This window comes from Nomascus leucogenys, chromosome 22a (assembly GCF_006542625.1).
Source record: "Nomascus leucogenys isolate Asia chromosome 22a, Asia_NLE_v1, whole genome shotgun sequence".
In the NCBI taxonomy this organism is placed as follows: Eukaryota; Metazoa; Chordata; class Mammalia; order Primates; family Hylobatidae; genus Nomascus; species Nomascus leucogenys.
In genome coordinates, this window is record NC_044402.1 from 77,692,903 (window position 1) to 77,710,121 (window position 17,219).

At 43.4% G+C, this 17,219-nt stretch overlaps 1 protein-coding gene and 1 pseudogene across 1 annotated transcript in view; both read right to left on the reverse strand.

Moving 5' to 3' along the window:
* NFE2L2 (nuclear factor, erythroid 2 like 2) overlaps positions 1–17,219 on the reverse strand; it is a 162,709-nt gene that overhangs the window by 53,185 nt on the left and 92,305 nt on the right. The window contains exons 5-6 of the mRNA XM_030803673.1: positions 2,578–2,782; positions 2,099–2,222 (exon numbers count right to left, since the gene is read on the reverse strand). Of these exons, the coding sequence (XP_030659533.1) occupies positions 2,099–2,158 (60 nt within the window). The 5' untranslated portion in view covers positions 2,159–2,222; positions 2,578–2,782. The remainder of the gene's footprint in view (positions 1–2,098; positions 2,223–2,577; positions 2,783–17,219) is intronic.
* LOC100601776 lies at positions 4,112–4,653 on the reverse strand (annotated as a pseudogene).

A 17,219-nucleotide genomic window follows, 5' to 3' on the forward strand; every position in this document is an offset into this window, starting at 1 on the left:
TCTCCTGCCTCAGCCTCCCGAGTAGCTGGGATTTACAGGCACGCACCACCATGCCCAGCTAATTTTTGTATTTTTAGTAGAGACAGGGTTTCACCATGTTGGCCAGGATGGTCTTGATCTCCTGACCTCGTGATCCCCCCGCCTCAGCCTCCCAAAGTGCTGGGATTACAGGCGTGAGCCACCGTGCCCCGCATCCTTCCCTTCTTTAGTTTACACACATAGGCCCAGGTACAGGGCATGAGCTAGAGCTGGATCCCGGCTGAATGGAAAGCAGGAGGCGCTATATTGGAAACAACTGCCAAACAACCAAGGACTGGGGACAAAATAGCCTGGGAGGAGAAGTAAAACCAGGAAAAAGTTTAAAATTAGGTGCCTGACATTTAAGGGAAAAAGTCCAAAGTTAATCAAGGATGACTGCTTATTGCAAGATTCAAAACCTCTAAATGACAAAACTTCTAAAAAAGGAAATGATGATAGCACGGGGAACCCTGCTGATCCATCTCCCTGACCAAATACTTCTCCATTTCCAACATCTGTGCAGCCATGTGCAGCAGAGACAAACAGCAGCAGCACTCCACCCCCAAGCTTTGAGAACCACAGAGCTGTGGCTGACACAGTGGCCCTATCTCTGTGAAGTACACAAACCATACCACAGCCTTATTTTCTGAGACCATCTCTATGTGACCAGCTTCCCTAAATGCTGTGGCCCAACAGGCTAACACTTTGGTCAGTCATGGGGCAATATGGCTGCTCCCACCTGGCATCCAAGTCCATGCTTAGAGACTGAAGGGGAGCCAGCCTTGGTAAACCAGGTTTGTGGTCATTTCCCCACCTGGCATTTTTGAGCTGTACCAAGTAGCCCAGGGGTTCTTACTGCAAGGGCACGCTCCAACCTGACTTGTCCAGTCAAGCAGAAGAGTTCTGGGCTCCCAATCGAGCACGGTGGTCAGTCTGTTCCAGTTTGTCTGGGACTTTCCAGGTTTGAACACTGAAAGTTCTACAGCCAGGAAATCCCTCAGTCCCAGGCAAACTGGGATGGTTGGTCACTCTGAAGTCAAGACACCTAGGCTTTGGCACCTAAACATCAGTTTCCTCGTCTGTAAAATGCTGGGACTGGCCAGTACAGCTTCTAATGTTACTGCCACATCTAATAGTCCATGATTCACTCTCATGCTCCTGACCTTACCCATCTGCAGCCCAAGTCCCAAACAAACTTCACTTGATCCAAGATCGAGTTCATGTAACCTGATAAGCTAATCATTAGTGTGTTAACAGGAGAGGATTATAGGGTTCACAGTTGAATTTTAACAATGGCTTGGGTGGAAGGCATGTGGGTAGCTAAGTCGTTCTAATGGTGGGAAGTTCAGCTGGGGAGATGGAGTGTATGGCTCTGTGCCATCTGAGAGAAAGATATTTTTAGGCAGGCAGGTTTTGGGGCAGCCAGCCTGAGAGAGCTGGTTTGATGGGCTGCTTTTAGCTGCACAGCAGGAACAGGCCACAGGCAGGGCAGTCTTGTCTGACTTGAGCCAACTTTCACACTATGACCTGAATAAAATCAGCAGTTGAAGCCACAGACTGGAGAAGAAAGGATGTAGTCTACTGATAGCAATATATATGTATATAATGCATTTGCTTTGAGCTTGGATCTGTCATCTATAATACAGATATGTAGCTATGATCCTGGGTAGTTGAGAGTTCAAACTCTGGGGTCACCACCTACCAACTCTGTGATATTGGGCAAGTTGTAGGTTGAATAATATGCATTTGCTTATATTTAACCTTTTGGATCTACACAAACAGGAATTCCATGTGGTTCAACCTAATAGCTTACTCTCCTTTTTCCTTGGTTTCCTTATGTGTGAAATGCAGACAGCCACCAAACTTTTCAGGACACTGTGAGGACCAAATGAGAGGGACATATAAGGTGGTCAGAACAGTCCCAGCCCTACAGTCCATGTCAGTGATGTCAGCCACCCCCATCCTACTGGTGAAGAGGCATACAGGGCCATTAGACTCCATCAGCTGAACCTAGGGTAGCCCAGACTCTTCCTGTCTTCCTGAGACATGGAACATGGATGAACCAAAGTGAATTGGTCACCTTAGCTGAACTGCAGAACTTCATCCTAATCCCAGGGTGAGGAAAGGGGAGTAGGTTCATACCACAGGTTTTTCAGGTCATTCCAAGACTGAATGTTTGTTTTTCCTCCCAATACCATCAGGTCCTAAGTATAAAAAAGAGCTTTTTATGATGAGGTTTTGCTCTAACACCATGGAGCCCTTTCTTTAGCCTTACATCTGTCTATAGCAACCACACATGGCCATCTTCTTCAACTTAACTATATACACACACATACGCATACATTGTGAAGCACATACGGAACACATGAGACAGCCTCATCATTATCAGAATACAAAAAAGTTACACTGAATTTCTTCTCTCAATAATTAACAGGAAGCAATTCAAAAAGAGGAAACAAAAGATATGCTGTGGTATTATCATTATAATTAAATCACATTTATTAACTAAAGCAAATTCACTTGAGCTCTTTATAGGATTCTAGGAAATAGATTCCTTACCTATAATGAGGAAGTGCATCTTTAGGTCTTTTCATATTTTTCTTCCCTGTAACAGTCCTATGTTTGGTCTTTTCTCTTCAGGTTCATTCCCTTGACACTAACAGAGAACACTGTAATTCTAAAGTAAAATGATAGCTGGGGAACCATGGATTCCAAGGCCAGCACCTCCCCATTGTGTGGATCCCACAGATATGATGTCAGAAATCTAAAAAGAAAGAAAAGAAGAAAACCTTGAACCTGGCTTTGTTTAAACTCTCTTTAAGCAGCCCTCTTTCATTCAAACATGAGAAAGTTCATCTTTCAACATGTATTAACAAAAGATGTTTACAACAGAATACCTGGTTGTGCCTAATAATGGCTTCGCTCTTTGAATTAATTTTTTCCTGGTGACAAAGGCTGAGCTTTTGAACTTCTGGGTAAGGCTAGGCTGGGCATTTTTGCTTGGCTTGGTTCTCTTAAATGGTTCGAAAAGGGTTGGCCTGGCACCTGGTATTTTGTGGCCAGTAGTTACACTACAGTTGTTACTATGCATTACCGAAACTTCATTTTTTGACCAAAAGCCAACTGTATTCTTTAAACAAACATCTTTTGAAAGCCGAATGTGCTTTGAAATGATTTTAAAATCCATTTAATGAATAGGATTCTATTGAATTTCACAAATACAAATCAGAATTTTTTTTTGGTGCTTCATATTTTATTTCCCCCTGCCCTCCCATCCCACCCTTGGTGATGGTTGTACCCTTTGAGCATTTCTGAGCACATGACAAGTCAGAATTTTTTTAAACGACGTTTTGCTTTAGCATGGTGTCTCTCTAGTACAAGCTGTATGTGACCTTTCCACTTAAACCATCTTAATGTTTCCTTTCCCTTCATCAGTGTGGATGTACAATGACATGCCCCTTCTATTTCCACCCCCAGGGAACAGATTTACTCTAGGGCGTGTGTTGATAACCGAGGCAGGGTGACTGATAAAGACTTAAATAGCTAGAGAAAGGAAAAATCTTTTCCACATTTAGAAGACTAGTAATCTATGGCCAGGCTTTCACAGCTGTGGGGCTTCTGAGCCCAGATCCTAATTATTATTATTTTTTTAATTGGATTAACTAGCTCATTATCACCCAATTCTTAACCGAAAGCTTGATCACCGAGACTGCAGGATCAAGCCATGGTGATTGAGGTGGGTGGGTTGGGATGGTACATTGAAAGACCAATCAGGCAGGAGAGGCACTCATCTGCGAGTTCCCAAATATATTGTAAGAACTCCCATCAATGCTTCGTCCCCTCACTGTTAGTTTCAGAACAATGACACACAGATACTCACCTCACAAGGACCTGATAAAGTTAAATGTGATACACATGTGATCGACAATTTTTTTTTTTTTCTTAGTATTCCCCTACCACTTCCTCCCTGCCTCCGTGCCCTGGACAGCAGGCCCTTGTCCTGTTGCCTCAAGGTAGGGAAATAATGTGACAAGATAAACAGCAAAACAACAACACAACTTCTGTAAGTTGTGTTTTGTGTTATAAAGAAATCTCAGAGGACTAGAGAGGATTTGGAATAAAGCCAAAGTATTTGGAAGAAAATGGTTTGAGGAGAGAGGGGCTTCCCTGGAAGACTAGAAACACATCCCTCCACTGGTGGGAAGTAGGATGGATGAAAAGTGAGAGGGCAAAGGCCTGGGTAGGGTAGGTCCTTTCCTACTTCTCTACCTCTGTGTCTCAGGGAGGCAGCAAGCTGGGGAGAAGAATGGCTGTATGTTATAAGCCCACAGAACTTCCCAGACCCTGGAGTGGCCCCAAAATAGCAGGGAGATGCTGGGCACAAATGGGCCATGCAAACAGGAAGGAGGCACAGGTGCATCAGTATCGGTAAAGGAAGGCCAGAAGGAACTGTGGACATCTGGGTTGCTGCCTCCTCAAACAGCTGACATGAGGAACAAACGGATTTCCCAATACCTTGGCCCAAGCTACCACCCTCCCCTCCACCAAACCTTCATCCCACCCCAAATGTAAACATATCTTTAAAGGTAGAGAAATACCAAAATGATGATATTAATTGCTGACACCTTCCAACATATAAATTAGGTAGATTCATAAAAGAATAAAGATGTATTTCTTGCATACTTGAGTTTGTACACTGAGGGCTGGGCATCCAGTTTGAGCTTCTAGGGAAGACAGTGTGGCACAGCAGAGAGACCACTAACCTCAGAGTGAAAGAAGAAAAGCTCTGTCACTTAGCAATGTAAACTAAAAATAAATCCCAAGGCCCCCACTGACTGAATGGACCCCCTATGGCCAAGAGGACCCCAGAAAAAAATTTAAAGACTTAGTTCCCAGCTATGATGGGAGGTCAGACAGGCCTAATTATACTCCCCCTCTCTTTTATGGTTTAGACACAAAAACTGAGCAGCATTAATGTTCCAATAGAGATCACATGACTCACAGAACAGATTCTTTGTGGCAATAAGATACCGAATTATAAACAGGACCTAAGGCCATGCCAGGTGAGGGGAAGTCATGTACTCCTACACCTAAGGAAGAAACTATGCTCTAACTGCCACAAGGATTTTCTTTTTCTCCAGCAGCTAAACAAGCACTGGCCTCAAGATAAGCAATATTTAAACAATTGCAAATCATCCTGCTCATAGACTCTGCCCAACTGAACCCCCGTTCCACCAGCCATAACTACAGCTTTCACTGGATGAGAGACTAATTTTAGTAACTTTTTCCTGATAAGACCACCAACCATGGACTGGTTCTGACTAGTTTACAGAGATTGTGTACTTGTGAGATTTTGTGTCCTGAAATGACCTTTTGATGTGTAGGGACTGACTGTAATACATTGAAATGTTAAGTCTCCATCCCAAAGTGAACATGGGTCATGTGTTACATGTATGTTTGTTCGATATGCATGTGTCAGGACCACCCTCATGAATATTCATAGCTCCTCTGTAACCTGTTGAATATGTATATTTAGTCAACCTGTTCAGCATAAAGCTCCATCCCAACCCCTCTGCCTTCAAAGTGCTTGTCTCTGGGCTTCTGCTGAAGGCTGTGCTTCCCAGCCTGTGAGATAGCCACCTTGAAGGCTATAACCCTTTATAAGAAATAAAGTCTCCTCTTTCTTTGTCTAAATTTATAAATTGTGTTTTTAAGTTAACAGTACTATGTAACTTTGGACAAGACATGTAACTGCTCTGGGCCTCAGGGTTTCCATCCATAAAGTGGGTGATAAAACTTGTGACCACTTCTAGTCCTGTTGTGAGGAATGGGATGCTGCATGTGGATGCCACAAAATACAGTAGGACTCAACAAGGCAGTCTACATAGTATCGAATGCTAAGCATAATCAGAAGAAAAATATAGATAATAATTCCAACACGTAGAAACTTGTAGCAAAGACTGGCTAGATACTTGTCAATTTCATTTTCTCTTCCTGGCATACAAGAAGACCTTTCCCAGGTTTCCCTTGCAGTTAGGATGGGGCCATATGATTGGGTTCTAGCTAACGGGATTTGGCAGAAGTGACAGCAGTGCTTGCAGACCTACCACAGATCCTGCACTGTGGTCTTATACATACTCTCTTCTCCCTCTCTGGCAACTGTTGAGGCCAAATGCTGAAGATGATGGCATTTTAAGATGAAAGGAGCCTGAACCTCCAAGTCACCACTTACAGATGTTGTGCCGAGGAGAGCCCCTGCACTGGCTTCTGATGCATAATATAAACTTCTATTTGAGGGTTTAATGCAGTCTATGTAGCCTATCCTAACATTGTGTTATAATAAAAAAAATAGAATGTTATTATGACAGAATATATACATTCATGTATGTATCCATATAAATATATATGAGATGTCTTGAGGCATAAAGGAGTGGCTCAGTCAATACCTTTCCTTCCATATTATGAAGAATGTAAAAGTTCAATTTGTGCTGTTCTTGGGGAAAGATGTCACAGGCACAAATTGTGATGACATTCAAGTCTGTGTCTGGCTTGCTCAGTGGAAGCACAAATACCTAGAAAGCTGGGGAAATCTTCCACTTGGAGTTGACAGACACCCAGGCCCTTAGCTCTACTTCATCACAGCTGCTGAGGTTTTACTTTGCATGATCTGCTGCACCAGTTTCAGCTGGGAGACAGCCCTCTTCTTCCTCATCTTAAACTCTCCATGGACATTCAGTATTCTAACAGGAAGAACCAGGAGATGCTCTTGGGTCCAGGCAATAAGAAAAACCTGTTCTGTAGGGAATACAGCTGTTAAAAAAAAAAATCTCAAAGCAGTAGGTTTTGCATATTTGATTATTCCTATGTCTATTCCCTAAACAGTTCAAATATGCACACATTTTCTGCCTAATTTCTGCTAAAGCCATCAGAACAGTTGATGTCATTGACCATACTCAGAGACTGAAACCTCACTGCAGCCCTGGAGGCTGCCCACATGCAGATAGCAGGACAGTGGTGTTATCCTCAAAAACTACACTCTCTTTGTCCAAGGCTGGCAAAACAGTCTAGTTATCTTTGAGCTTGGGCTTCAAATTACCTGTGCTGCATGCTTGGTCACCACCCCTCTCTGGATAAGGCTTTATTCTAATTCCTTTAAACCAGTAGGAAGGATCCCTAGGGAGGGTTGTGTACCTCATTCCTCCATTATAACAAAGACTACCCTCCTTTGGACGGGTGGCTGGCTGCAATCCATGGCAGAGAATCCTGCCCAGTGGGCCTGCAAACTCTGGCCATTGATTATACAGGGCAAATGAGGAGTCATGAATACAATGGGAGATCTGGACTGGTGCGGTGGGTGACTCACGCCTAGAATTCCAACACTTTGGGAGGCTGAGGTAGGAGGACTGCTTGAGCCCAGGAGTTCTAGACCAGCCTGGGCAATATAGGGGGACCCTTCTATGTCCCAGGGAGGAGACTTGGAAATATTTGGCCACCAGCTTTAATGACCACTATACCTACTTTTCCTTTCCTGCCTCCATCTGGTTTTTTTTTTTGAGACAGTCTCGCTCTGTTGCCCAGGCTGGAGTGCAGTGGTATGATCTCGGCTCACTGAAACCGATGCCTCCCAGGTTCAAGTGATTCTTCTGCCTTAGCCTCCCCAATAGCTGGGATTACAGGGGCACACTACCATGCCCGGCTAATTTTTGTATTTTAGTAGAGACAAGGTTTCACCATGTTGGCCAGGCTGGTCTCGAACTCCTTACCTCAAGTGATCTGCCCACCTCAGCCTCCCACAGTGCTGGGATTACAGGCATGAGCCACTGTGCCTGGCCTCCATCTGGGTTTATAGTCTCTCTCTGGTGACATTCAGCTCTAGCCCCTAATCCTAGCACATTGATTGTCAATGGACTTTCATGCCAAGACTTTCACGCCAAGAGCAGCATTGGTAGTAAGTTGGGCACTGGACGCCAAAGACAGAATCAGCCTCTTCATCAGTGATATCCATTCACTTATTAATTAACAGATTAATTTATTAGACAAATGCTGACTGAAACTCTCTTATACTGGAGATGTGCTATGCGATATGATACTACCTTCAGTACAAAATATATAAGCCCAGGAAGGAGTGAGCTGATAATATTAAGCTTTTACTATGACATTTATAGATCTCATTTCATCTATTAAATTATTTTCTAGGCAACTTGATATTTTCTCTCCTGCATCTTCTTAATACTCACTAAAGACTGAATTTATTGGCTTAAAGTAAGAAACATGAAGCTATCAAAACTAATGAGCTCATACCTGCTTAGCCAAGGAGCATTTTTCACCCATGCCTCTCGGTTTAGGTGCAGGGTTTGGGGAAGGGAAAAAGACTTAAAACTGGGAAGTTGTGATGTCCTCACATAGGTGGCTAGTCCCTGCAGCTTGTCTTTATGCCATAAGTGTGACATTAGCCATTCCCAATGAAAGTGGCTGCTTCAGAAGGTGTAGGTTGCAGTGGTCTCCATTTATGTGGGGAGCTTTACAAAACCCATGACCAGGCTACATCCAAACCAGTTAAATCAGAATCCTGGGTTGGGGTGAGACTCAGGCATCGGTGTGCTTTAAACGTTTGGCAGGTGAAGCCATTAGCATAGGACTGTGGTTCTCAAACTTTAACATGTATCAGAATTACTTGAAGGGCTCATTAAAACACAGATGAGCCAGGCATGGTAGCTCACATTGGTAATCCCAGCACTTTGGGAGGCTGAGGCAGGAGGATTGCTTGAGGACAGGAGTTGGAGATCAGCCTGGGCAACATAGCAAGACTCTGTCTCTACAAAAAATAAAAAAAATCAGCCAGGTGTGGTGGCACATGCCTGTAGTCCCAGCTACTTGGGAGGCCAGGGTGGTAGGATCTCTTGAGGCCAGGAGTTCAAGGCCCTGCTTCAAAAAACAAAACTGAAACCAAACATAAAACCCCACGGATGGCTGGTCCCACCCCCAGAGTTTGTGATTCAGCAGGTCTGGAGTAGGGTCTGAGAATCTGCATTTCTAACAACTTCCTATTGGATAATGATGCTGCTGGCCTGGGCACCACATTTTGAGAAGCACTGGTCTAGGAGACCCTTGGCTACCTTAAAAACTGAATGGAGTGGGGATGGAACAGAGTAGGGGAGGCCTATTTCAGCCTTTGATTACCACTGGAGGATCTGTTTTGGTGGCACTCTTGGCTCAGATCTACTTGATAGTAATCTGTAAAATGTAGATATAATAAAACTACTTTATACATAGTTGTGAGCGTTAAGTGAAATGAGGCACGGAAGTGGCCACAGTGCTAACCTGCAGGAGTCGTCGTCGTCGTACTTCAGGAACTCAGACTGAATCAGGTTTCCTTAGAAACCCAAAGTGAACAGGAACCTTTGAGGAGGGTCTGAAACCTCCATACCACCAATGACTTTTTTCTTACTTCCTCTCTCCTCTCTCTCTCTCTCTTTTTTTTTTAAGACAGAGTCTCATTCTGTTACCCAGGCTGGAGTGCAGTGGCACAATCTCGGCTCACTGCAACCTCCATCACCCAGGCTCAAGCGATTCTCCTGCCTCAGCCTCCTGAATAGCTGGGATTACAGGTGCACACCAGCACAACCAGCTAATTTTTGTATTTTTAGTAGAGACGGGGTTTCACTATGTTGGCCAGGCTAGTCTCAAACTCCAGACTTCAAATGATCCACCCGCCTCAGCCTCCCAAAGTGCTGGGATTGCAGGCATGAGCCACTGCACCCGGCTATTTTGCAATATTTTAAAAAATACATCTGTCAGTAGTGAGCCAGGTTAAAAAATAAAAAATACACAGTTTTACAATGTTCTTTTCACTTCAGAATATATCTTGAGGATAGTTTCATATGAATGCATATACATCTGCATTATTCTTTTTCTTTTCTTTCTTTCTTTTTTTTCAAGACAGCATCTTGCTCTGTCACCCAGGCTGGAGTGCGGTGGCATGATCTCGGCTCACTGCAACCTCCACCTCCCTGGTTCAAGCAATTCTCCTGCCTCAGCCTCCCAAGTAGCTGGTACTACAGGCACGCACCACCATGCCTGGATAATTTTTTGTATTTTTAGTAGAGACGGGGTTTCACCATTTTGGCTAGGCTGGTCTCGAACTCCTGACCTCAGATGATCCACCCGCCTCGGCCTCTCAAAGTGCTGGGATTACAGGTGTGAGCCATTGTGCCCAGCCTGCATTATTATTTTTCATGAGTCTGCATCACCCTGTTGCAACAATATAGCATAAATTATTTAACTAGTTTCCTATAGGTGGATGTTTACCTTTTTTCTTTTGTCATTATAAGCAATTCAAACAGCAAGTCAAACAGATTTGTTACGTAAGTTCATTAAAGTGAAACTGTTGGATCACAGATTATGTCCAATTCTCATTTTGGCCCAAACTGCCAAACTCCCTGGAAATTTCCAAGAGGTAGTATTATATAATAGCAAGGGTTCTGCTGCCAGACTGCTGGGGTTTGGCTACTGGCTTAGCCACTTACTAGTTGTGTAATCTGGGGTAAATTACTCTAAAATGCTGTACCTCAGTTTCTCCATCCATAAAATGAGGGGAGAATAGCAGCTGTTTCCTCACAGGGTTATTATGAGGTTTAAATGAGAGAATACATGTGAAACAGTATAACACCTGACACAAAGCAATTTCTGGGTAACTCTGACACAAAACAGAAAATCGAAAGTCAAAACAAGACAAGTAGAATCCCTCAGACAATGGGGAATGACCCAGATTGACCCATCTTGTTTTGGGTCCCTGCTTCTATGTGACACTGATAGTTCCAAATGACTCCACATTGGGGCTACGCATTTAGGCTGCACTGACGAGGCTTGCGTAAGTACAGGGCGTGGTATGCCTAACGGTCTGGCCATTTCACTAGGGCCAACATGACTTCCCCAAAGGTCAGGCCCTTGTCTTTGCTTGCCTGGCACAATAGCTAATACAGAGTTAAGTGTGGGGTTTCAACACTGGAGCCTCCAAATGAGTGATGTGCCCAGAGTGAGATTTAATGCTGACAACGGGTATAGGAGGCTTACTTGCAGAAACCAATGCTGGAAGAAGTGACTTGCCTAAGATCACACAAAAGGAAAAGATGGAGGTGGCATTAGTATAGGAGAAAGCATTCTCTTTCCACTGTACAACACTGTGTCCAGCTACCTCTCTGTAAGTGACTAAAGGAATGGAGTTGGCCATTTAAAGAAATGATGATAATGACAATGATGTTGACTATGACAACAGCTGCCTAACTAACGTCTATTGAACACAATGGGCCAGGCACTGTTAAGTGCCTAAGCATTTTATATGGATTATTTTACTTAATTCTCCTGACCATATGGTTGAATGTTTATTACTGGTAGTTACTGGTTGAGTGTCAGGTGCTCTTCTAAGCACTTTACACATTCCGACTCATTTAATTTTCACAATTCCATGAGGTAGATACTAATATTACCTCTGTTTTAAATGAGCTGAGGGAAAGAGAGATTAGCTAACTTACAAAAACCTAGTGGGTAGAGGATTCGCACTTTTAATCCAGACATTCTGGCTATTCTTGTTCTTTTTAGACTAAAGATGCAGGAGGTTGAATTAATAATACTCCTCAGTCTATAGTACCCTCTCTTCATCAGTCTCTTCATGGCCTCTCTCTTGTTCTATTTATCCCTATCTATTGATTATCTATCTATCTATCTATCTATGTACCTATCTATCCCTCCATCCATCTATTTTATGTTCCTCCTCTTATTCTCCTCCCCCTCCCCAGAAGTGACCATTCACCATACTTAATTAAATGTGCATCTTTTTGTTTGCATAAGTTGTACAACCTGTGTTGCCGCACTATGCAAGTCTTCTGTGGCTATAGCCTGCTCTAAAATGCTTGAACTATTCTACTACAAAAGCTAACTCATATGCTGCACACTGCCCTCTCTCTGTTGATGAGCATAAGCCAGTAAGTGAGTCTGAGAGCATGGAGATCATATAGTCTTGGTTCAATTTCCAACAAACAGATTTGAGTTAATATAGTTACAACAGATCTTGAAAGGTCAGCAAGATAAAAGGATAAGCTAGAGACCAAGGCAAGTCCAAGGGTTGACTGGGGGTCTGGCTTCCCTAATCTTCATCAGCTCCCCTAATCCCAGATTGCCCTAAGTAATAACAAACCATGTAAACATGATGAGCTTGCCATAAAGCACAGTTTAAGACAAGTCCCCAAGCTTCTCACTTCCAACCAGATTAGCACCCCAAGCCTCTGGAGAGGACTGAATCCATCTACACTGGGACTTTGGTAAAGCACTTAACTCACATATCCAAGTAAAGTCCTGATGGTTAAAAAGTCGTGTTCTAGGCTGAGTGCAGTGGCTCATACCTATAATCCCAGCACTTTGGGAGGTACGGGCTGGAGAACTGCTTGAGCCCAGGAGTTTGAGACCGGCCTGGAAAACCTAGTGAGACCCTATCTCTACACAAATAAAAAAAAAACCTGGGCATAGTGCAGTGTGCCTGTAGTCCCAGCCAATCAAGAGACAGAGCCCAGGATGTTAGCACTACAGTGGGCTATGATCACACCACTGCACTCTAGCCAGGACAACAAAGGGAGACCCTATCTAAAAAAAAAAAAAAAAAGTTCTAAAACTGGAGGCACAATTAAATCTGCATAAACCAATATAGTTATCCTAAACTCGGATCAATTTGAGACCAAAGCCACCTCCACCATTCCTGAGTGTTGAGAATTCCACCCTGTACTCCCTGCCAGTCTGACCAGCCCTTAGTCCCTCCTTCTCCCCCTATGACACTCAGCTCTCTTCCCTGCCATCAGGCCTGTCGTAGGTGGAATTTTGTCCCCTTGGTGAGATATGTTGAAGTCCTAGTCCTCAGTACCTCAGAATGTGAGCTTATTGGGGGAAATAGTGTCATTGTAGATGTAACTAGTTAAGATGAGGTCATACTAGAGTAGAGTGGGCCCTTAATCCAACAAGACTAACGTCCATGTGAAGAGGGCCATGTGAAGATGCAGACATATAGCGAGACCATCATGTGAAGATGGAGACAGAGATGTGAGTGATGCATCTACAAGACAAGGAATACCAGCAATTGCCAGCCACCATCAGAAGCTGGCAAAGAGGCATGAAACAGATTCTCCTTTGGAGATCTCAGAAAAAAACAATCCCGCCAATCCCTTAGTCTTGGACTTCTAGCTTCCAGAACTGTGAGAGTATACATTTCTGTTGTTTGAAGCCACCTGGTGTACATTTTTATGGCAGCCTAGGAAGGGCTGCAAAAGGCTGGACAGCCATTTCTGAGCCTGGGCTCCATGGAGAGATATTTAGCAAAGGCTTTGACCAGCATGCTGGTTTCATCATCCCTGCCCCATGAGCCAGTCTTGCCAATCCCAACTCTGAATAGGACACACCATCTAATTTCCCCGATCCTGGACCTAGGCTGTCAAGGTAATTGCAAAACTAGATGAATTGATTATGTTGCAAAGTCAATGTCTCCAATCATAACTTGCCCCTTTCTGAGCCTGAGCAATCTTTCATCACATTGAATAAGTATCACAGAGATTCTCAACTAGTGGGGAGAGAAGGGCTCATGGTTTGAAATAAAAACTTTGCCTCATTGCTTTACTTCATTTAAAATTTATTTTGAATTTCTAAAAACATCAGAGGATCCATATTTCCCTTTGCTTGAAATTAGCACAATGTGCATAAGTGGTGGAGTTGTGGTACAAATGAATAAAGCAGCCTGCCTTTCTAACCACCACTATACAAGACACTCTTATGGTTTACTAGATTGGAAGCTCCTGAATGACAAAAACCCTTGTATGTTCCCTCTCTGCATCTTCCCAACTCCCTAATGCCATTCATCACACTTGAAAGACATTCAGTAAAAAGAGGCACAGACAGCCAGGCGTGGTGGCTCACGTCTGTAATCCTAGCACTTTGGGAGGCCGAGGCGAGCGGATCATGAGGTCAGGAGATCGAGACTATCCTGGCTAACACAGTGAAACCCCGTCTCTACTAAAAATACAAAAAATTAGCTGGGCATGGTGGCGGGCGCCTGTAGTCCCAGCTACTCGGGAGGCTGAGGCAGGAGAATGGCATAGAACCCGGGAGGCAGAGCTTGCAGTGAGCCGAGATCGCGCCACTTCACTCCAGCCTGGGTGATAGAGCGAGACTCCGTCTCAAAAAAAAAAAAAAAAAGGCACAGACTTGGGCAGAGTTTCCTTTTCTCTCAGCAGTAGGTGGATAAATTAGTGACTTAGTGACTATTATATGGTGTTTGATGCAAATACTGCAGTTTCATTTCCTCACTGCTCCCTTTCCCCTCTTTTTCTCTTTTGTCCCTTTTTTGCCCTCATCTTGTAGAGAAGGAGGGGCACAGGGGCCTCTTTCTACACTAAGGAAATCTCAGAGGAGTTATCCCAGGTCCATACAGACTTCCTGAGTAGCACTCAAGCTGTAGTCCTCTTCAGCTGGCAACTGCTCTACAGTTTGCAACCTCAGGTCATTCCAAAGAACGAACCTCTTGAAATAAACACAGAGGAATGGGGCCTTTTATTATCTCCAGATGGGATTATGCGGCCTTGGAAGCTGTTGAAATAATTCTTCTGTGCCTGAATCAAACTTTTGTTATCTTCCAAAAGGAAAGAGAGGAGTGGTAAATTGTGTTAACTAGAAAGCCACCTCGGGTTAAATTCTGCTGATAGGTCCCCTTCCCCCACTAAAACCCAGGTTTTTATATTTGCTTTTTATTTATTTTTGCACCCCTTTTTCCCTTTTACAATAAGATATTAAGCTGGGTTGGAATACACACACACACACACACACACACACACACACACACACGCACGAAAGGACAAAATTATAAATCTGTTGTTTTTGTGTTGTTATCCAAGATTTAGATGTTTTTTTTTAAAACGGGGATGAAATCTGAAAGTGGAAATACATGTTTTTTAGGGTATTACTAGAAAAGAAAGTATGATAAAGCGTGTCTGTAATACTTTTATTTTTACTCTGGTGTTAGTGGCGAGCTGAGAAGTTTCTACGTACATGGAGTCCAATAAACATCTATTGAACAAACATCATAAATACGTACAATTTTGGGCTATGAACAACAGAAAATATAATTTTAAAATTGATGGTGCCACCTATTGGTGATGATATAAAGTGTAAAATGATCACTTACATAGTAAGTTATTTCATGTTTTCCAATCATGTTACTTATGCCCACAGAGATTCTGTGAGGAGCTGGAAGGCAAGCTTGGTTCATGCAGACATGAGGCACTAATGTTTTCAACAGGGTTGCTCTCCACTGGATGCCTATTAAATGCTCAGCACTTTGGAGTATACCAGAGAAGTAAAGACATGGCCCCTGCCTTCAAGGAACATTTTATCCAGTTGGTAAGAGACCTACCTACCAATATAACAAAATAATAAATAGCCTTGGGAGGATGAGGCCGGGAGGATCCCTTGAGGCCAGGAGTTGAAGGCTGCAGTGCACTATGATCACGCCTATGCATAGACATTCCAAGCTGGGCAACATAATAAGACCTTGTCTCTACAAAATAAAGAAATAAAACAAAATAATAAATAGCCTGACATTAAAATGTGCAATGTTCCTTCTATATATATGGCTATATTTTATATAGTATATGGTAATCATACTTTCTAAATCCTCAGCACAGTATCAGGACCTAGGACATGTTACCCCAAAGTATGGCACCTCATTTGGCTGAGTACTTTACTTATTTATTTACTTATTTTACTTATTTTTTTTTTTATTTATTGAGAGGGAGTCTCACTCTGTCGCCCAGGCTGGAGTGCAGTAGTGCAATCTCAGCTCACTGTAACCTCTGCCTCCTGAGTTCAAGCGATTCTCCTGCCTCAGCCTCCCAAGTAGCTGTGATTACAGGCACCCGCCACCACGCCTGGCTAATTTTTGTGTTTTGGTAGACAGGGTTTCACCATGTTGGTCAGGCTGGTTTCAAACTCCTGACTTCAAGTGACCTTCCCGCTTTAGCCTCCCAAAGTGGTGAGATTATAGGTGTGAGACACCATGATCGGCCCTTGGCTGAGTACTTTAAACTGAAGGACACTGGAAGGACCTCAGAATCAAGTGTTCTCTGACCCTCTGCTGCTCTCCTGTCTCTTGTCCCTTTTTCTCCTCTAAAGCAAAGAAAGAAATCAGAATTCCTCTTCCCCATGACAGGTCCTAGAAACTAGGACCACTCTTCTGCAAAGCAAGCCATAAAACCTCTAGGTCACTCTTTCCCTTTTGTCCTGAAGACTCTCATTCCAGAGGGGTCCTACCCATACTCAGGAGGAAGGAATGCTACATAAAGAGACTCAGAAGAAACTAAACAGAAAGGCAGGCCTTGCTGGGTTTCTTCTGAGCCTATTACAGTAAGATCATACTCTATTGTCCAATCACATTTCTACATGGCTGTCCATTCTTCATCGAGCCTCAGCATAAAAACACAGTTTTCCTTGCATCTTTGGGTATTCATTTCTTTTTTGGGGGGAGGGGGGCTATTCATTTCTAAAGGCTCCCATTTCATGTAAAACTTTGGTTAAATAAATTTGTTTTGCTTTTCTCTTGTTAATCTGTCTTTTGTTATAGGAGTGTCAACTGTGACGCTTATGATGGATGAAGAAAGGTACTACATCTTTCTGCTCCTATAGCAGGAAAAAGTCTGTTTTGCTCATGACTTTCTCTAGGCCTGGCACACCACAGTTCCTGGCACTCAGTAGGCAATTGATAGAATAGTTGAATTAAGTTGGGTCTCATGGTTAGATATATGTCGGAATATTTTTATCTTATTTTATTTTATTTTAATTTTATTTTAATTTTATTTTTTGAGACAGAGTCTCATTCTGTCACCCAGGCTGGAGTGCAGTGGTGCGATCTTGGCTCACTGCAACCTCTGCCTCCTGGGTTCGAGCGATTCTCCTGCCTCAGCCTCCCTAGCAGCTGGGACTACAGGCGTGTGCCACCATGCCCAGCTAATTTTTTGTATTTTTAGCAGAGAGAAGGTTTCACTGTGTTAGCCAGGATGGTCTTGATCTCCTGACTTCGTGATCCACCCGACCCAGCCTCCCAAAGTGCTGGGATTACAGGCGTGAGCCACCACACTCGGCTGCCAGAATATTTTAAATCAAGACTGGCAAAA